General features: G+C 59.0%; 1 protein-coding gene across 1 annotated transcript; it reads left to right on the top strand.

The window, feature by feature from the left end:
• Nucleotides 1-10,669: 10,669 nt before the first annotated feature.
• Nucleotides 10,670-16,991, top strand: LOC136787898 (uncharacterized). Its single transcript, XM_066985306.1, has 9 exons — nucleotides 10,670-11,747; nucleotides 12,626-14,047; nucleotides 14,308-14,369; nucleotides 14,726-14,879; nucleotides 15,076-15,332; nucleotides 15,477-15,562; nucleotides 15,739-15,863; nucleotides 16,170-16,284; nucleotides 16,516-16,991. The coding sequence occupies exons 2-9, from the start codon at nucleotides 13,930-13,932 to the stop codon at nucleotides 16,973-16,975; spliced, it is 1,377 nt and encodes a 458-aa protein (XP_066841407.1). The 5' UTR covers nucleotides 10,670-11,747; nucleotides 12,626-13,929; the 3' UTR covers nucleotides 16,976-16,991.
• The last annotated feature ends 3,753 nt before the right edge of the window (nucleotides 16,992-20,744 follow it).

The following is a 20,744-nucleotide window of genomic DNA, read 5'->3' as shown; positions in this document are numbered from 1 at the left end:
GGGGCGCAGGGGTATGAAATGTATTTTTTTTAGGGGATTTTCCCCCAAATTTTAAGGGGGGAGGGGCAAAACTGCGGGTTTTGGGGGATTTCTCCCCAAAATAAGGGTTGGTTTGGTCCCCAAAAGTGACGTCACGGGGAGGGATTTGGGGGGATTTGCCCCAAAATTTGGGGTCTGGGGGGGGGAATCCTACAGGCACACCACAAGTTTTGGGGGAAATTCCCCAAATTTGGGGGTTTTGCTGGGGGGGAGGGGGTCCCAAAAAGGGGTCGCAAGCAGCGGTTTTCGGGGAATTTCCCTCGATTTTGGGACTTTTGGGGTGATTTCCCCAAATTTGGGGGTTTCGGGGGGGGGGGAGGGGTTCTGAAACGTGGGTAACAAAGTGCAGGTTTTGGGCGATTTCCCCAAAAAATTTGTTTTTTTTTTAAGGGGGTGTCCCCGTGCCCCCCCCCCTTTGCGTCACAAGCAGCAGCTTTTTGGGGCCGTTTCCCCCAAATCTGGGGCTTTTGGGGGGTCCCTGATTGGAGGGGGGGGGAAGAGGTTTTTGGGGGGAATTCCCTGAAATTTCAGTGGTTTTTTTCGGGGGGGGGGGCGGTGTCCCTAAGCGGGTCACAAGCAGCAGCTTTTGGGGCCGTTTCCCCGGATTTTGGGGCTTTTTTTTGGGGGGGGGGATTTCCCTAAATTCTTTTTTGGGGGGGGGCTCATTTGAGGACTCCCCCCCCTTATTGGGGGGGGGCTCATTTGATGCCCCCCTTCTGGTTCTTTTGTGGGGGGGGCTCACATATGGCCCCCTATTTTGGGGTCCCCAAATCCCCCCGTGGGGGCCTTGGGGTGTAGGGGGAGACCCCATGGGATTGCCCGGATTTTGGGGCTTTTTCCCCGGATTTTGGGGCTATTTTTTGGGGGGGGGGGGGATTTCCCTAAATTCTTTTTTGGGGGGGCTCATTTGAGGACTCAAATGCCGCCCCAAGTCATTTAGGGTCAGGGGGGACTCCAAAATGCCCCCCCAATGATTTAGGGTCGGGGGGGCTCAAAATGCCCTCCCCAGGGTGTTTTAGGTAAAGGGGGGCCCCAAAATGCCCCCCAAATCATTCAGGGTGGGGACGCCAAAATGCCTCCCCCCAAATCGTTTGGGTGTGGGGGGAGTCCCAAACAGCGGGATTTAGGGGATTTCCCCCAAAATTTGGGGTCGGGGGGCGCAGGGGTAAGAAATGTATTTTTTTTAGGGGATTTTCCTCTAAATTTTAAGGGGGGGGGGGGCAAAACTGCGGGTTTTGGGGGATTTCTCCCCAAAATAAGGGTTGTTTTTTTTTGGGGGGGGGGGTAACTGGGGTCACAAATGGGTTTGGGGGAGTTTTCCCCAAATTTGGGGTTTTGAGGGGTCCCAGCAGCAGCTTCGGGGGGATTTCACCCCAAAATGGGGGGGGGGGGGCACAAATAGCAGCTTTGGGGGATTCCCCCCCAAATTTGGGGGTCTCGGGGGGGGGGTCCTAAAAGTGACCTCACGGGGAGGGATTTTGGGGATTTTCACCCAAAATTTGGGGTCTGGGGGGGGAATCCTACAGGCACAGCACAAGCAGCGGTTTTGGGGGAAATTCCCCAAATTTGGGGGTTTTGCTTGGGGGGGGGGGTGTCCCAAAAGGGGTCGCAAGAAGCGGTTTTGGGGGAAATTTCCCCAGATTTTGGGTTTTTGCTGAGGGGGGGGTCCCCGAAACGGGGTCACAAGCAGCGGTTTTGGGGGAATTTCCCCAATTTTGGGACTTTTGGGAGATTTCCCCAAATTGGGGGGGTTTCGGTGTGGGGGGGTCTCAAACGTGGGTAACAAAGTGCAGGTTTTGGGGGATTTCCCCCAAAAGTTTTTGTTTTTTTCTTTTTGGGGGGTGTCCCCGTGCCCCCCCCCTTTGCGTCACAAGCAGCAGCTTTTTGGGGCCGTTTCCCCAAATTTGGGGCTTTTGGGGGGTCCCAGATTGGAGGGGGGGGGAAGAGGTTTTTGGGGGAATTCCCTGAAATTTTAGTGTTTTTTTTCGGGGGGGGGGGGGGTGTCCCAAAACGGGTCACAAGCAGCAGCTTTTGGGGCCGTTTCCCCGGATTTTGGGGCCGTTTCCCCGGGTTTTGGGGCTTTTCTTTTTGGGGGGGGGCGGATTTCCCTAAATTCTTTTTTGGGGGGGCTCATTTGAGGACTCCCCCCCCCCCCCCTTTTGGGTGCCCCCACCCCCAAATTCCCCCCCCCGCCTCGTCTGTGCCCCCCCCGCCTCGTCTGTGCCCCCCCCCAAATTTTTGGGGGTGGGGGCTGTTTTCGGGGCCCCCCCACCCCCAAAAAAAACACGGTGGGGTCCGGGAGGGAGCGGCGTTTATGTACAGGCGGGGGGGGGGGCAGAAGTGGGGGGGCCCCCCCGGGAGAACGAGGCACTTGGGTGGGGGGGGGACCCCAAAATGCCCTCCCCCAATGATTTAGGGTGAGGGGGGGCCCCAAAATGCCCCCCCCAGGGTGTTTTAGGTAAAGGGGGGGCCCCAGAATCCCCCCCCCCAAATTATTTAGGGTGCGGGTTGGGGTCCCAAAAATCCCCCCCCCAAGTCATTTAGGGTCAGGGGGAACCCCAAAATGCCCCCCCCCCAATGATTTAGGGTGGGGGGGGGGGTCCTCAAAATCCCCCCCCAAATCATTTGGGGTGGGAGGGGCCCTACAATGCCCCCCCCCAAGGCCCTAAAGGTAAGGGGGGGCCCCAAAATGCCCCCCCCAAATCATTCAGGGTGGGGGTGGGGACCCCAAAATGCCCCCCCCAGGGTGTTTTAGGTAAAGGGGGGGCCCCAAAATGCCCCCCCAAATCGTTTGGTGTGGGGGGGGGTCCCAAACAGCGGGATTTAGGGGATTTCCCCCAAAATTTGGGGTCGGGGGGGGCGCAGGGGTAAGAAATGTATTTTTTTTAGGGGATTTTCCCCCAAATTTTAAGGGGGGGGGGGGGCAAAACTGCGGGTTTTGGGGGATTTCTCCCCAAAATAAGGGTTGGTTTTTTGGGGGGGGGGTAACTGGGGTCACAAATGGGTTTGGGGGAGTTTTCCCCAAATTTGGGGTTTTGAGGGTCCCCAGCAGCAGCTTCGGGGGGATTTCACCCCAAAATGGGGGGGGGGGGGGGCCACAATAGCAGCTTTGGGGGATTCCCCCCCAAATTTGGGGGTCTTTTGGGGGGGGGTCCTAAAAGTGACCTCACGGGGAGGGATTTTGGGATTTTCACCCAAAATTTGGGGTCTGGGGGGGGGAATCCTACAGGCACACCACAAGCAGCGGTTTTGGGGGAAATTCCCCAAATTTTGGGTTTTCTTGGGGGGGGGGGGGGTGTCCCAAAAAGGGGTCGCAAGCGGCGGGTTTTGGGGGAATTTCCCCAGATTTTGGGTTTTTGCTGGGGGGGGGTTCCCCGAGACGGGGCCACAAGCAGTGGTTTTGGGGGAATTTCCCTCGATTTTGGGACTTTTGGGGGGATTTCCCCAAATTTGGGGGGTTTCGGTGGGGAGGGGGGGTCTCAAACGTGGGTAACAAAGTGCAGGTTTTGGGCGATTTCCCCCCAAAAGGTTTTGGTTTTTTCATTTTTGGGGGTGTCCCCGTGCCCCCCCCCCCCCTTTGCGTCACAAGCAGCAGCTTTTTGGGGGCATTTCCCCCAAATTCGGGGCTTTTGGGGGGTCCCTGATTGGAGGGGGGGGAGAAGAGGTTTTTGGGGGGAATTCCCTGAAATTTAGTGGTTTTTTTCGGGGGGGGGGGGGGGGCTAAACGGATCACAAGCAGCAGCTTTTGGGGCCGTTTCCCCGGATTTTGGGGCCGTTTCCCCGGATTTTGGGGCTTTTTTTTGGGGGGGGGGGGGATTTCTTTTTTGGGGGGGCTCATTTGAGGACTTCCCCCCCCCCTTATTGGGGGGGGCGCTCATTTGGTGTCCCCCTTCCGGTTCTTTCGGGGGGGGGGGGCTCACATATGGCCCCCCCCTCCAATTTTGGGGGGGGAGGGTTCCCATTTGAGCCCCTTCCGTCAAATTTCTTTGGGGGGGGGCTCATTTGGGACCCCCCCTCAATTTATTTTGGGGGGGGGAAGCTCTTTTGGTGCCCCCCCTCCATATTTTCAGGGGGGTGGGGGTCATTTGGGGCCCCCCCTTAAATATTTTATGGTGGGGGGGGGTCTTGAGGCCCCCCCCTCAGATTTTCGGGGGGGTCTCATTTGGGGCCCCTCCCCTCCATATTTGGGGGCGCGTGGCTCAATTGTGGCCCCCCCCTCAAATATTTTTTCGCGGGGGGGGGGTGTTCATTGGGGCCCCTGCTCAAGATTTTTATGGTGGGGGGGGCCTCAGTTGGGACCCCCCTCACTTTATTTTGGGGGGGGGGGGCTCATCTGAGGACCCCCTTCCCGATTTCTTTTGGGGGGGGGCTCTCACTTGCCCCCCCCCTTTTTTTTCGGGGGGGGGCTCACTTGGGCGCCCCCCCTTTATTTTTTCGGGGGGGGGGGGCCTTAGGGTCGCCCCCGACCCCGTTTTGGGGTCCCTAATTTGCGGGGTGACCCCACGGCACCGGGCCTGGGTGGGTTTTGGGGTCCCTAGGGGGGTGCTCAGGGTGGGGGGGGGTCCTTAGGGCTGCCCCCGGCCCTATTTTGGGGTCCGCAAATCCCCCCCGGGGGGGCCTTGGGGTGCAGGGGGAGACCCCATGGGATTGCCCCCCCCCCCTGGGGTGCCCAGGGTTTGGGGTGACCCCATAGGGCTGGGTCCGGTCCCTTTTGGGGTTCCCGGGGGGGTCCCTAAGGGGGGGGGAGTGGGGGGGCCTTTAGGGTTGCCCCCAGCCCCTTTTTGGGGTCCCGGGGGGGGTCCCCAGGATTTGGGGCGGCCCCATGGGACTCCCCCCATTTTGGGGTCTGAGGGGGGGTCCCCGGGCTTCCCCCCCCCATTTCGGGGTCCCCCCACCCTCTCTCCCCCCCGCCGCTGCCCCCCCCCAGCTCGGCCGCCGCAGGGGGGGGACGCCCCGGCCAGCGCCCCCCCCCCCCCCCCGAGCCCAAGGGCACCGAGGCGCCGCCGACCCCCCCGGGACCCCCCCTGCCGGAGGTGAGACCCCAAAACGGGGCGTGCCCCCCCCACACTGGGTGTGTGACCCCCCCCAGTTGTCCTCTTGGGACCCCAAATCCCCCCCTTGTGTGTCCCCTCCCCCCCCCAAATTCTCCCCCTTTGCCCCCCCCCCGGGGTGCCGCCCCCCCCTTTTTGGGGTACCCCCCCCCAATCCTCCTCCGCTTTTTGGACCCCCCCCCCAAATTCTCCCCCCTTTTTTGCCCCCCCCCCCCCCAAATCCTTCTCCCACTTTTGCCCCCTCCTCCCTTTTGGGACTGCCCCCCCCCCCAAAATCCCCCCCCGCCGCCATTTTGGGTGCCCCATCCCAAATCCCCCCCCCTTTTGTGCCCCCCCCCAAATTCCCCCCACTCACCCCCCCCCCCCCCAGGTCTCCGCCGCCCCCCCCGCCGCCAAGTGATCCCACCACCACCACGGGGGGGGGCACAAGGAGGGGCCCACACCAGGTGCCCCCCCCCATGGTTTTTGGGCCCCCCCATGGTTTTTGGGCCCCGCAATGTTTTTTGCCCCCCCCCCCCCCAATATTTCCCAGTTGAAGGACCCCCCCCACAGTAAAGATGTTTGAACCGCAGCGACCTCCCCGCCTCGTCTGTGCCCCCCCCCCAAATTTTTTTTGGGGGGGGGGGCTGTTTTCAGGGCCCCCCCACCCCAAAAAAAACCACGGTGGGGTCCGGGAGGGAGCGGCGTTTATGTACAGGCGGGGGGGGGGCAGAAGTGGGGGGGCCCCCCCGGGAGAACGAGGCACTTGGGGGGGGGGGGACCCCAAAATGCCCCCCCCAAATCATTTGGGGTGGGAGGGGCCCTACAATGCCCCCCCCAAGGCCCTAAAGGTAAGGGGGGGAACCCAAAATGCCCCCCCCAAATCGTTTAGGGTGTGGGGGGGTCCGAAACAGCGGGATTTAGGGGATTTCCCCCAAAATTTGGGGTCGGGGGGGGGCGCAGGGGTAAGAAATGTATTTTTTTTAGGGGATTTTCCCCCAAATTTTAAGGGGGGGGGGGCAAAACTGCGGGTTTTGGGGGATTTCTCCCCAAAATAAGGGTTGGTTTTTTTTTGGGGGGGGGGTAACTGGGGTCACAAATGGGTTTGGGGGAGTTTTCCCCAAATTTGGGGTTTTGAGGGGTCCCAGCAGCAGCTTCGGGGGGATTTCACCCCAAAATGGGGGGGGGGGGGGGGCACAAATAGCAGCTTTGGGGGATTCCCCCCCAAATTTGGGGGTCTTTTGGGGGGGGGGTCCTAAAAGTGACCTCACGGGGAGGGATTTTGGGGATTTTCACCCAAAATTTGGGGTCTGGGGGGGGAATCCTACAGGCACACCACAAGCAGCGGTTTTGGGGGAAATTTCCCAAATTTTGGGTTTTCTTGGCGGGGGGGGGCGGGGGGTCCCAAAAAGGGGTCGCAAGCGGCGGGTTTTGGGGGAATTTCCCCAGATTTTGGGTTTCTGCTGAGGGGTGGGGGTCTCAAAAAGGGGTCACAAGCAGTGGTTTTGGGGGAATTTCCCCCGATTTTGGGACTTTTGGGGAGATTTCCCCAAATTTGGGGGGTTTCGGTGTGGGGGGGGTCTCAAACGTGGGTAACAAAGTGCAGGTTTTGGGCGATTTCCCCCTAAAACAGTTTTGTTTTTTTCTTTTTGGGGGGTGTCCCCGTGCCCCCCCCCCCCCTTTGCGTCACAAGCAGCAGCTTTTTGGGGGCATTTCCCCCAAATTTGGGGCTTTTGGGGGGTCCCTGATTGGGGGGGGGGGGAAGAGGTTTTTGGGAGGAATTCCCTGAAATTTTAGTGGTTTTTTTCGGGGGGGGGCTGTCCCTAAACGGGTCACAAGCAGCAGCTTTTTGGGGCCGTTTCCCCGGATTTTGGGGCCGTTTCCCCGGATTTTGGGGCTTTTTTTTTTTTTTTTTTTTTTTTGGTGGGGATTTCCCTAAATTCTTTTTGCCGGGGGGGGCTCATTTGAGGACCCCCTTCTGGTTCTTTTTGGGGGGGGGGGGGGGGCTCACTTATGGACCCCGCCTCCAATTTTGGGGGGGAGGGGTCCCATTTGGGCCCCCCCCTCAAATTTCTTTGGGGGGGGCTCATTTGGGACCCCCCCCTCAATTTATTTTTGGGGGGGGGGGAGCTCTTTTGGTGCCCCCCCTCCATATTTTCAGGGGGGTGGGGGTCAATTGTGGCCCCCCCTTAAATATTTTGGGGGGGGGGGGGTCTTGAGGCCCCCCCCTCAGATTTTCGGGGGGGTCTCATTTGGGGCCCCTCCCCTCCATATTTTGGGCGGGAAGGCGTGTTCATTGGGGCCCCCCCCTCAAGATTTTTATGGTGGGGGGGCCTCAGTTGGGACCCCCCTCTCTTTATTTTGGGGGGGGCCTATCTGAGGCCCCCCTCCCGATTTCTTTTGGGGGGGGCCTCTCACTTGCCCCCCCCTTTTTTTTCGGGGGGGGGCGCCCTCAGTCGGGCTCCTCGTCGCCGCCCCCCTCCCCCAGGCGCCGCAGCTCGGTGCTGGCCTTGTCCTCGCCGCCCCCCCCCGGCAGCAGCAGCAGGGGGGGGGTCCCGGGGGGGCCGCCCCCCCCCCTCGCTGAAGGGGCGCCCCCGCGTCTCGGGCAGCCGCAGGAAGGTGAAGAGGGCGAAGCCCCCCAGCAGCGCCCCGAAGAACAGGAACACGAAGGGGCCCAGCGCCCGCTGGGGGGGGGATTTGGGGGGGGGGCGTTGGGGGGGGGCCTTGGGGTGCGGGGGCCCCCCCCGGGGCGTTTGGCCCCCAGAGAGGGGCTTCCCCCCCCCGTAACCCCCAAATTGTCCCCTGTTGCCCTCCGTCCCATTGTCTGCCCCCCATTACTGACCCCCCCACCCCAAAACCCCCCCATTGCCCCCCCACCCCATAACCCCCCCATTATTGCCCCCCCATTGCCCCCCCCACCCCGTAACCCCCCCATTATTGTCCCCCTGTTGCCCCCCCACCTCAATTGCCCCCTTAAATGTCCCCCCATTGCCCCCCCACCCCGTAACCCCCCTATTGCCCCCATTACTGACCCCCCCACCCCAACCCCCCCATTATTGCCCCCCCATTGCCTCTCCAATTATTGCCCCCCCCTCAGTTACCCCCTTAAATGTCCCATTATTGCCCCCCCATAACCACCCCCCCATTATTGTCCGCCATTGCCCCCCCGACCCCATAACCCCATAACCCCAAATTCCCCCCCCCCCCCCGGTCTCCTTTGGGTGCCCCCCCCAAATTCCCCCCCCTCTCTTTTGGGTCCCCGCCCCCCCTTTTTGGGTGCCCCCCCCCGCCCATTTGGGTGCCCCCCCCCCCCAAATCCCCCCCCCTTTTGTGCCTCCCCCAAGTGATCCCACCACCACAACGGGGGGGGGGGGCACAAGGAGGGCAGCGCCCCCCCCCGCCTCGTCTGTGCCCCCCCCGCCTCGTCTGTGCCCCCCCCGCCTCGTCTGTGCCCCCCCCCAAATTTTTGGGGGGGTGGGGGCTGTTTTCGGGGCCCCCCCACCCCAAAAAAAACCACGGTGGGGTCCGGGAGGGAGCGGCGTTTATGTACAGGCGGGGGGGGGGCAGAAGTGGGGGGGCCCCCCCGGGAGAACGAGGCACTTGGGTGGGGGGGGGGGACCCCAAAATGCCCCCCCGACGTCATTTGGGGTGGGGGGAGCCCTAAAATGCCCCCCCCGAGGTGCTTAAGGTAAGGGGGGGACCCCAAAATGCCCCCCCCAATGATTTAGGGTCGGGGGGGGGCTCAAAATGCCCCCCCCAGGGTGTTTAAGGGAAGGGGGGACCCCAGAATCCCCCCCCCCAAATTATTTAGGGTGGGGGTGGGGGTCCCAAAAATCTGCCCCCAATGATTTAGCGGGGGGGGGGGGGGGGTCCTCAAAATCCCCCCCCAAATCATTTGGGGTGGGAGGGGCCCTACAATGCCCCCCCCCACCCCGCAGGCCCTAAAGGTAAGGGGGGGACCCCAAAATGCCCCCCCCAAATCATTCACTTGGGGGGGGGTCTCAAAATGCCCCCCCCCAGGGTGTTTAAGGGAAGGGGGCACCCCAGAATCCCCCCCCCCCCCCAAATTATTTAGGGTGTGGGTGGGGGTCCCAAAAATCTGCCCCCAATGATTTGGGGGGGGGGGGGTCCTCAAAATGCCCCCCCGAAATCATTTGGGGTGGGAGGGGCCCTACAATGCCCCCCCCCAAGGCCCTAAAGGTAAGGGGGGGACCCCAAAATGCTCCCCCCAGGGTGTTTTAGGTAAGGGGGGGGCCCCAAAAAGGGGCCTCAAGCAGCGGTTTTGGGGGAATTTCCCTCGATTTTGGGACTTTTGGGGAGATTTCCCAAAATTTGGGGGGTTTCGGTGTGGGGGGGGTCTCAAACGTGGGTAACAAAGTGCAGGTTTTGGGCGATTTCCCCCCAAAAGTTTATGGTTTTTTCTTTTTGGGGGGTGTCCCCGTGCCCCCCCCCCCTTTGCGTCACAAGCAGCAGCTTTTGGGGGCATTTCCCCCAAATTTGGGGCTTTTGGGGGGTCCCTGATTGGAGGCGGGGGGGGGGGAAGAGGTTTTTGGGGGGAATTCCCTGAACTTTTAGTGTTTTTTTTCGGGGGGGGGGGGCGGTGTCCCTAAGCGGGTCACAAGCAGCAGCTTTTGGGGCCGTTTCCCCGGATTTTGGGGCCGTTTCCCCGGATTTTGGGGCTTTTTTTTTGGGGGGGGGGATTTCCCTAAATTCTTTTTTAGGGGGGCTCATTTGAGGACTCCCCCCCCCCCTTTTGGGTGCCCCCCCCCAAATTCCCCACCCCCCTTTTGGGTGCCCCCCCCCCCAAATTCCCCCCCCCCGCCTCGTCTGTGCCCCCCCCCCAAATTTTTTGGGGGGTGGGGGCTGTTTTCGGGGCCCCCCCACCCCAAAAAAACCCACGGTGGGGTCCGGGAGGGAGCGGCGTTTATGTACAGGCGGGGGGGGGGCAGAAGTGGGGGGGCCCCCCCGGGAGAACGAGGCACTTGGGTGGGGGGGGGCCCCAAAATGCCCCCCCCAAATCATTTAGGGTGGGGGGGGGTCCCTAATATCGTCCCACGATGATTTAGGGTGAGGGGGGGGCCCCAAAATGCCCCCCCCAGGGTGTTTTAGGTAAGGGGGGGGCCCTAAAATGCCCCCCCCCAAATCGTTTAGGGTGGGGGGGGGTCCCAAACAGCGGGATTTAGGGGATTTCCCCCAAAATTTGGGGTCGGGGGGGCGCAGGGGTAAGAAATGTATTTTTTTTTAGGGGATTTTCCCCCAAATTTTAAGGGGGGGGGGCAAAACTGCGGGTTTTGGGGGATTTCTCCCCAAAATAAGGTTTTGTTTTTTTTGGGGGGGGGGTAACTGGGGTCACAAATGGGTTTGGGGGAGTTTTCCCCAAATTTGGGGTTTTGCGGGGTCCCAGCAGCAGCTTCGGGGGGATTTCACCCCAAAATGGGGGGGGGGGGCACAAATAGCAGCTTTGGGGGATTCCCCCCCAAATTTGGGGGTCTCGGGGGGGGTCCCCAAAAGTGACGTCACGGGGAGGGATTTGGGGGATTTTCACCCAAAATTTGGGGTCTGGGGGGGGGGAATCCTACAGGCACACCACAAGCAGCGTTTTTTCGGGGAAATTCCCCAAATTTGGGGATTTTTGAGGAAATTTCCCCAAACTTAGTGTTTTCTTTGAGGAGGGGGCCCCAAAACGGGGTCTCAAGCAGCGGTTTTGGGGGAAATTCCCCAAATTTGGGGGTTTTGCTGGGGGGGGGTCCCCGAAAAGGGGCCACAAGCAGTGGTTTTGGGGGAATTTCCCCCGATTTTGGGACTTTTGGGGAGATTTCCCCAAATTTGGGGGGTTTCAGTGTGGGGGGCGTCTCAAACGTGGGTAACAAAGTGCAGGTTTTGGGCGATTTCCCCCCAAAACGTTTTGGTTTTTTTTTAAGGGGGTGTCCCCGTGCCCCCCCCCCCCCTTTGTGTCACAAGCAGCAGCTTTTTGGGGCCGTTTCCCCCAAATTTGGGGCTTTTTGGGGAAATTTCCCCAAACTTAGTGTTTTCTTTGAGGAGGGGGCCCCAAAATGGGGTCACAAGCGGTGGGTTTTGGGGGAATTTCCCCCAAAACTTGTGGTGTGCCTGTAGGATTCCCCCCCCCAGCAGCTTCCTCAGAAGGGCAGAGGCCCACCACAGGGCAAATCTGCAGGCGGAGGCCAAGCAGGAGACCTGGGCCGAGCAAAGGCAGCCAAAGGCTGGAGGTTCGGAGGGGAAGGAGCAGAGAAATTTCTCTGTGAAGCGAAAATGCTGAAGACAGCTGCAGGAAGGCGTTCCCACCCACGAGAGGCCACCACGCTGACAGTCCCTGTCATAACCGTACTATCGCCAGCGAGCTCGGAGGCCAGCCTCCCCGAGGCACCCACCTACAACGTCTTTAAACTACAGCCACCGAGAGGCGAGGCAGCGCAGCTGCTAAAATCGAGGCCCGAGTCTTTCTGGTCGCTGATGAAAGAACCTCAGAAGAAGGTGCTGTCAGCACACAGCACAAAGAGCCCCCAGCCGCTGCCACCGCTGTGCGAAGCGCCCGTGTCACTGCAGCCCCATCCACCAAAGGGCAGACCAGGGATCACCAGGACGGAGAGGCCCTGGCCACACTGATCAGGGCTTGCAGTGCCCTGAGGAGAGATCGTTCCTCTGGAGGTGGCCGGACAGGTATGGGATTCGAAGAACCATAGGAGCATTTAGGTTGGAAAAGACCTCTGACTGTTGATCAAGTGTTGATCGGAGTTGATCAAGTCCAACCGTGAACCTAGCACTGCCAAGTCTGCCACTAAACGATGTCTGTAAGCAGCAGATCCCCACATCTTTTGAATACCTCCAGTGATGGCGACTCAGCAACATCCCCGGGCCCCTGTTCCAATGCCCTACAAGGCTTTCAGTGAAGAAATGTTTCCTAATATCCAACCTTAACCTCCCCTGGTGCAACTTGAGGCCATTTCCTTGGCCTGTTGCTTGTTGTGTGGGAGAAGAGACCGATCCCTACCCTGCTCCAACCTCCTTTGAGGCGGTGGCAGGGAGAAGCTGTAGGTTCACATTTGAGTCACTGCTGGGTGCTGTCTCCTTGTAGGAAGGCAGAGTTTTGGGGGCAGTGGGGGCTGTTGGGAGCCCCCTCGGTGCTGGTCGATGGAATGGCTGCGTTCCCTGCAGCCGTTAGACACAAGTCCCTCCTTTTGCAGTGCTGTCCTCCCTTCTGCTGACACGCAGACACACCAGGCCACGTCTCCTGTCAGCGCGGGGAAGGCCTAACAAAGCAGGAGGCTGCTCACGGCCAGAGGGGAGAGGGTTTGTCTGCAGCTGGGTGCTGCTTTGGAGGCGTGTTGGGAAGAGAAGGGCTTTTTGGGTGGGCCTGGCAGAGCTTAGGAGCAAAACCCTGCTGCTGGCCGGGGTCTGGTGAAGGGGTAAAGAGAGGGAGGGAAATGGCGGCCCTGCCCTCGCTGTTGTGGCCTGAAGCCATGCCCGGGGTCTGCGTGGGGGCAAAGAGCTCCAAAAAGTGGCAGTGCTGACTCAGAGGCGTTTCTCTTGTTTTCCAGAGATCCATCAGTCTTTGGACCACAAGGAGCGAGATGGAGGAAAACATGAGGAATGTTTTGTGAAAGATGGCTGAGTTCTCATTTGTTCACAATGCGGTCTCACCGGTATCAGCATGAAGCTTTCCATCTGGGCTGTGGCTCTGCAATCGGCCCAAGCCGTGCTGGAAGCGGGGCCATGTCAGGGACATTCCCCTGGGACATTTTTGCTCTGCGGGATCTTTTTCATGGCCTCTCCGGGAAGGAACCCCCCTTGTTGGCAGCGGCAGACGGGGAGCAGAGACCGCCTGAGCTTCCACCCTAAGGGAGAAGGGAAGGCAGGCGAGCAAGGCAGAGCCGAGCTGAGCTGGGCCAGGGTTTCCCCTCCAGCCTGGAGGAGTTCCAGGTGCTGGTTCTTCCTCCATTTCCCCTCCTCAGGCCGTGTCCCGGCGGCCATGCCGGGGGACTCCATCTCCCAGCGAGCCGCAGGGCCGTGAGCAGGGGCACTGGTGCTGAGGGCGCCGCCCAGCCGCCATGCGGGGGGCCTGCAGAAACAGGGGAGCCTTTTGGCTCCAGTGACCGGCCTCCAGCTGGATTTAACCCCATTCACCGCGACTCTTTGGGCCCAGTTTTTAACCCAACGAAGCGTACACCCGTCCAGGCCTCGAGCAGCCATTTTCTCCAGGAGAATGCTGTGGGAAATGGGGTCAAAAGCCCTACTGAAGGCTAGGTATTTCCTAGCAGACATCTGGTGAGTTCAAGCCCCCCAGACCTCAGCGGTTTCACTGTGATAGAAGTAGCTCCGTATGCACGGCACCAGACCACTGAGCTGGCTGCGGTATTCGTGCTCATCCCAAAACCAGTCCTACCCATCACACAGCAACCCCACGTCAAGTGAGGTGGCCCAAAACAGAGAGGTATGGCAGTGTTATTGTGCCCGTAGCTATGATAATTACTCCTTGACCAGCTTAAACAATGCACGTGGAGATCCACAGAAGGACAAAGCCACCCAAAGCGCACTTCTCCACCCACCATCGCACCCTTTTGTATTAACAGGACGCGTCTTTAAGTCGTCAGAGTTTATCTGAGAAAGATCCAGGGGCCTTGAAACATCTTGAACCACAATCACAAAACACCTGGTATGGACTGGGGTGTGCCGGTGCCTTACGACCCAAGTCTCCCTGGTCAGCCGGCCGCTGGTGGCCGTGTCACAGCAGAGCGGTGGCCGTGTCACAGTGGCTCTGTGACACGGCCTGGCTGGCTGGGGTATAAAAGGGGACGTGGGCGCCTGTCCTGCACTCTGGATTGTTCAGAGGACGAGTGCAGAGATGAGCATGAACGCGACCTCTGCCAAGGCGAGGAAATCCTCCTGCATGAAGTCGACCCGGATAGCACTCTGGGACAGCATGCAGCGCAGGTGCCTGATGCCCAACGTCACCGCCAAAGGTACAGGCACCCCCAGCACCGCGGGAGTGTCGTCGTGAACCACATCTGGGGCTTTCCTTGGGCGAGACCCAGTGCTGGAGCCATCCCGGGGTGTCTCCGTTGGGGCTTTTCATCTGCCACCGAACCCCGGGTCTGGGGGTGCTGGAGCTGTGGGACCACCAGACCCAGCATGACCAGGCACCAAACCCCGGGTCTGGGGGTGCTGCTGGAGGTGTGGGGCCACCAGACACCCTGTGACCAGGTTTTCCTTTGCCTTCCAGAGCAAACAGACGTCTGGAATACGGTGGCCGGCTACGTGCTGCAGCAGCTCCTGCAATGCAAGGTGGGTCGGCGCCGCGTCCAACTTCTCTGCTTGGAGAAGTGTGGAGTCCCCACAGCCCGGGGCCGCAGACTGCAGCGACTCTTCCCCTCCCCGGAAAGTTGGAAACTCACCCCAAAAGTCCCCACCGAGGGACTGACAGGCACCACACAAGCGCGGTATCACTTGTGGTAGGTGCTGTCATTTCTCAGGGCTGATCCCAGCCATTGGAAGCCCCTGGGTCCCCTCAAGCTGCTTATGCCTTGGCTCCAGCAGAGCATTTTCGGAAGGGCAAGGGGAGGGAGAGGACTGGGATGGGGCCACCTCCAGCTCTTCCTCCGGCCGGTCCTCACCCTTCGGCCCTTCTCTTCCACGCGCAGGGCGTCCGAATTCCCACTCTCGGCTCCTTCGACATAATCCAGAAACGGATCCAAGCTGGGGACACGGCTGTGATTTTGCAGTGGCCGGTGTTTCACCTGGCCACCAACCTGATAAACACGCACCACCTCGTGGATAGCAAGGGCAGCCTGCCAGGTAAGGCGGTGGATGAAACCTTGCTGGCTGCACGGCCGGGGCACACGGGGCATCGCCTCCGTACTCAAAAGCCAGGTCCATGGAGCCAGCCCAAAGCTGGGGCAATCTGGGTGATGGCTGCAATGAGCAGCGCGTGGGGAAGATGCGTGAAGGGTCGCTGGGTGACCGACACCATCCCCTCCGTGTGATTTTCCAGCCCATAAGAAGCTGGAGCCCCTGAGACGTGCCAAGGTGGCGGCGGACGCCTGCGTGTCCTGGCAGAAGGCCGAGAGCTGCATCCGAGGCACCATGTCCCTCATCTCCCAGTGCCTGCGGGAGGGGGAGAACATCGCCCTCGTCCTGAGGGACGTGGGGGTGCTCCTCATCGAAGGCACTGGGGTGGAGATGAAGTTCTACTATGACTTCCTCGAGATGCTGTGTGGGAAGGAGGACCTTCAGAACGCCGTTTTGAAGGTGAGGGCTTTCTTTTGGTCCGGGCAATCCAAAGGTGGTGTCTGAATGGCTCGGGCCAGGCCAAAGTGACGGTCCTGCCCGCTCTGGGGTCTTGGGATCCCCACCACCAGGGATGTCCTCACACCTCCGTGCTCCCCCCTGCAGGTCCCGCAGCTGATGGACACCGTGGTGTCCCGGCTGGCAGTCGTGGCCTCCCTGACGTCCTCTGGCCGCGTCGTCATCTTTCCCGAGTGAGTATGTTTGCCGACTTGGCTGCTCGATGCAGCTGCTCAGCTCCAGTTCGGTGCTGTTTGGCCAAAAACAGCCTCCATGGAATGTGAAAACGTGCCCATGAGCAGGCGATGATGGAGAGCAGAAAGGGCTGCTGGTGCTGAAGGGCACACCAGGGTCTTCTCCTTGCGTGCAGGTTCGACGTGGAGTTGCTGCCCAAATCATCATCCAGGAAACCCACCAAGGCCTCAGGAAAACTCCCCGGGGAGGAGAAGAAAAAGAAAGATGGAGTCTTGCCACCTCTCAGCCAGGGCAAGAAAGGTAAAGCCGCGGCCGGCTCCTTCCCGTGGCACGGGCAGCCAAATTCTGCGACCCAGTGGGCTCATGTCCTGGTGAGGGTGCTCCAATGCCCCAGCTTGACCCAAAGCTTCTGCCCGCCAGCTGGGCACAGCCTTTTGTCCTGATATCTTGGTGGCTTCCCCAAAACCGAGCCCTGGGATGGGAAGTGGCCAAGGTGCCTGTGCGTGGGTAGGGCAGGAGGATGGGGATCCGAGACCCCGTGCACCCCCCTGGGAACGATGTCAGCAGCAGCAGCACCCCACTTCTGACCACATCCGTCCTTTCCAGCCTCAGCGGGATTGCTCGACCTGCCTTTCACTGTGCGCTCGAGTATCCCCAAATACGAGATCCCACGGCTGAAGGAAACAAAAGCAGCGGAGAACGGGAAGAAGTCTGGGATCAGGTGAGGCCGGAGGCTCACAGCCGGAGCTCTACGCGGTTGTTTTCTTCCCAGCGGGGAGCCCCTTGCCCAGCCCCAAACACTCCGGGCTGGGGCTGCCCCGCAGTGCTGAAGGCAGCACCCGGAGGGGTGGGATGGGGCCAGTGCCGTGCAAGCAGGCGCACGTCTTGTGGGTGCAGGATGCGGCCCCAACGCCATCGTGTGCTCAGGCAGATTTTTTTGATGTGTTTTCAGCCAGCTGCCAGTGATCCCGGGGCTGCCTCCTGCCAAAAACCAGCCTTTGGCCAGCCAAGGCAAGCGCAAACTCACAACCAGAAGCGAAACACCAGGGACGAGCCAAGCGCAGGCAGCGACACCTCAGGGGGTCACAGGAGAGGAGCGAGGAGTGGAGCAAGTCCTCCGTGGTGGTGGACTGCCAACAATTCCCACAAAGACAAGCTACAGGAAGCTGTCTCACCCTTTGAGACCCCTGACTGTGAAGAAAGTCCCCCAAATCATCATATCATCACCATCGAGCTCCGAGGAGAGCCTGCCCCTGAGGCCCCACTATAACACCTCCCTGCTGATGCCCACCCTGGACAGTACATCCAGGACAATGGTACCCGAACCATCCAGAGCAAGGCGCCTGGGGCCGCAGAGGCCCCATGCACAGTCTGAGATCCCGGAGCTTTGGAAGCGTCACCTCAAAAAGTAAAAGCGAAAACGATTGGTGTGTGTGTCCTTGTCAGGTGCTGTCTCCTTGTAGGCAGGCAGAGTTACTGGTGGAGGTTAAACAAAGGGATGTGCACCTCCACGCACGCTCTTCCTCTTATGGAGGATGTCATGTCCAGACGCTCTGAACACAGGGGCAGCTTTCAGCAGAAATCACTGGTCAGGGCCCAAACCATTCTCTTTAGGTCACAAAACCCTATATTCAGGGCCCCAAACCCTCTCTTGAGGGCCCAAACCCTTCCCTTGAGGGCCCAAACCCGTCTCTTCAGGGCCTAAACCCTTCTCTTTAGGGTCCAAACCCTTCTTTTGAGGGCCCAAACCCTTTTCTTTAGGGCCCAAACCCTTCTTTTGAGGGCCCAAACCCTTCTTTTGAGGGCCCAAACCCCTTTCTTTAGGGACCAAAACCCTTCTCTTTAGGGACCAAAACTCTCTCTTTAGGGACCAAACCCCTCTCTTTAGGGTCCAAACCCCTCTCTTGAGGGCCCAAACCCCTCGCTTTAGTAACCAAACCCCTCTCTTTAGGTCCCAAACCCCTCTCTATAGGGCCCAAACCCTTCTCTTTAGGGGCTAGGCCCTCTCTTAAGGCCCCAAACCACTATCTTCAGGCACCAAAACCCCCTCTTTAGGCCCGAAACCGCTCTCTTTAGGGCCCAAACCCCTTTCTGTAGGGCCCAAACCCATTTCTTCAGGCCCCAAACCCCTTTCTTTAGGACCCAAACCCTTCACTTTAGGGCCCAAATCCCTCTCTTTAGGGCCCCAAACCCCCTCTTTAGGGCCCAAACCCCTCTCTTTAGAGCCCAACCCCCCCACTTAAGGACCCAAACCCCTCACTTCAGGGCCCAAACACTTCTCTTTGGGGCCCAAACCCCTCTCTTTACGGCCCAGACCCCTTTCTTTAGGGCCCAAACCCTTCCCTTTAGGGCCCAAACACTTCTCTTTAGGCCCCAAACTGCTCTCTTTAGGGCCCACACCTCTTTCTTTAGGACCCAGACCCCTTTCTTTAGGACCCAAACCCTTTTCTTTAAGTTCCAAACCCCATTCTTTAGGACCCAGATCCCCTTCTTTAGGGCCCAAACCCTACTCTTTAGGGGCTAGCCCCGCCCTTAAGGCTGCAAACCACTCTCTTTGGGGCCCAAACCCTTCGCGTTAGGGCCCCAAACCCTTTAGGGCCCAAACCCCTCTCTTTAGGGCACAAACCCCTCACTTTAGGGCGCAAACTGCTCTCTTTAGGGCCCAAACCCCACTCTTTAGGGACCAAACCCCACTCTTTAGGCCCCAAAAGGCTCTCTTTAGGCCACAAACTGCTCTCTTTAGGGCCCAAACCCCTTTCTTTAGGGCCCAAAACCTTCAGGGCCGAAACCATTCTCTTTATGGCCGAAACCCTTCTCTTTAGGGCCCAAACCCCTCTCTTTAGGCCCAAACCGCTCTCTTTAGGGCCCAAACCCTTTTCTTTAGCTACAAACCCTTCTCTTTAGGGTCCAAACCGCTCTCTTCAGGGCCCAAACCGCTCTCTTCAGGGCCCAAACCGCTCTCTTTAGGGCCCAAACTCCTCCCTTGAGGACCCAAACCCTTCTCTTTAGGGCCCAAACCCCACTCTTTAGGACCCAGATCCCCTTCTTTAGGGCCCAAACCCCTCTCTTTAGGACCCAAACTGCTATCTTTAGGGCCCACACCTCTTTCTTTAGGGCCCAAACCCCCTTCTTTAGGGCCCAAACCCTTCTCTTTAGGGACCAAACCCCACTCTTTAGGACCCAGATCCCCTTCTTTAGGGCCCAAACCCTTCTCTTTAGGGGCTAGCCCCTCTCTTAAGGCTGCAAACCACTCTCTTTAGGGCCCAAACCCCACTCTTTAGGGCCCAAACCCCACTCTTTAGGGCCCAAACCCCACTCTTTAGGGCCCAAACCCCACTCTTTAGGAACCAAAACTCTCTCTTTAGGTCACAAACTGCTCTCTTTAGGGCCCACACCTCTTTCTTTAGGGCCCGCACCTCTTTTTTTAGGGCCCGCACCTCTTTTTTTAGGGCCCAAACCCTTCTCTTTAGGGACCAAACCCCACTCTTTAGGACCCAGATCCCCTTCTTTAGGGCCCAAACCCTTCTCTTTAGGGGCTAGCCCCTCTCTTAAGGCTGCAAACCAATCTCTTTGGGGCCCAAACCCTTCGCTTTTGGGCCCCAAACTCTCTCTTTAGGGCCCAAACCCTTCAGGGCCCAAATCCCTCTTTTTAGGGCCCAAACCACTCTCTTTAGGGAGCAAACCGCTCTCTTTAGGGCCCAAACCCTTTTCTTTAGGTCCCAAACCCTTTTCTTTAGGTCCAAACCCTTCTCTTTAGGTCCAAACCCATCTCTTTAGGGCCCAAACCCCTCTCTTTAGGGCCCAAACCGCTCTCTTTAAGGCCCAAACTGCTCTCTTTAGGGCCCAAAGCCCTTCACTTTAGGGCCCAAACCCCTCACTTTAGGGCCCAAACCCTTCTCTTTAGGGCCCAAACCCCTCTCTTTAGGACCGAAACCCTTCTCTTTAGGGCCCAAACCCCTCTCTTTTGGACCGAAACCGTTCTCTCTTTAGGGCCCAAACTGCTCTCTTTAGGGCCCAAACCCTTTTCTTTAGGCCCAAACCCTTCTCTTTAGGGCCCAAACCCGTTTCATTAGGTCCAAACCCTTGTCTTTAGGCCCCAAACCCCTCTCTTTAGGAACCAAACCCTACTCTTTAGGGACCAAAGCATTCTCTTTAGGCCCCAAAATGCTCTCTTTAGGCCACAAACTGCTCTATTTAGGGCCCAAACCCCTTTCATTAGGGCCCAAACCCTTCAGGGCCGAAACCCTTCTCGTTAGGGCCCAAACCCCTCACGTTAGGGCCCAAACCCTTCTCTTTAGGGCCCAAACACTTCTCTTTGGGGCCCTGACCCCTCTCTTTAGGGCCCTGACCCCTTTCTTTATGGACCAAACCCTTCTCTTTAGGGCCCAAACACTTCTCTCTAGGGCGCAAACCCTTCTCTTTAGGGCCCAAACTGCTCTCTTCAGGGCCCACACTTCTTTTTTAGGGCCCAAACCCTTCTCTTTACGGACCAAACCCCTCTCTTTAGGGCCCAAACCCTTCAGGTCCAAAACCCTTCTCTTTAGGGCACAAACTCTTCTCTTTAGGCCCAAACCCCTCTTTTTAGGGCCCAAACCGCTCTCTTTAGGGCCCAAACCCTTTTCTTTAGGTCCAAACCCTTCTCTTTAGGGCCCAAACCCTTCTCTTTAGGGCCCAAACCCTTTTTGTTAGGTCCAAACCCTTTTCGTTAGGTCCAAACCCTTCTCTTTTGGGCCTGAAACCCTTCTCTTTCAGGCCAAACCCTTTTCTTTAGGTCCAAACCCTTCTCTCTAGGCCACAAACCCCTCTCTTTAGGGCCCAAACCCCTCACTTTAGGGCCCAAACACTTCTCTTTGGGGCCCAAACCCCTCTCTTTAGGGCCCAGACCCCTTTCTTTATGGACCAAACCCTTCTCTTTAGGGCCCAAACCCCTCTCTTTAGGGCCCAAACCCCTCTCTTTAGGGCCCAGACCCCTTTCTTTACGGACCAAACCCTTCTCTTTAGGGCCCAAAGACTTCTCTCTAGGGCGCAAACCCCTCTCTTTAGGCCCCAAACTGCTCTCTTTAGGGCCCACACCTCTTTCTTTAGGGCCCAAACCCTTCTCTGTAGGGGCTAGGCCCTCTCTTAAGGCTGCAAACCAATCTCTTTGGGGCCCAAACCCTTCGCGTTAGGGCCCCAAACCCT

This window comes from Anser cygnoides, chromosome 31 (assembly GCF_040182565.1).
Source record: "Anser cygnoides isolate HZ-2024a breed goose chromosome 31, Taihu_goose_T2T_genome, whole genome shotgun sequence".
Lineage (NCBI taxonomy): Eukaryota > Metazoa > Chordata > Aves > Anseriformes > Anatidae > Anser > Anser cygnoides.
Note: the sequence above shows the minus strand (reverse complement) of the source record. Positions and strands in the feature narration are given on the sequence as shown.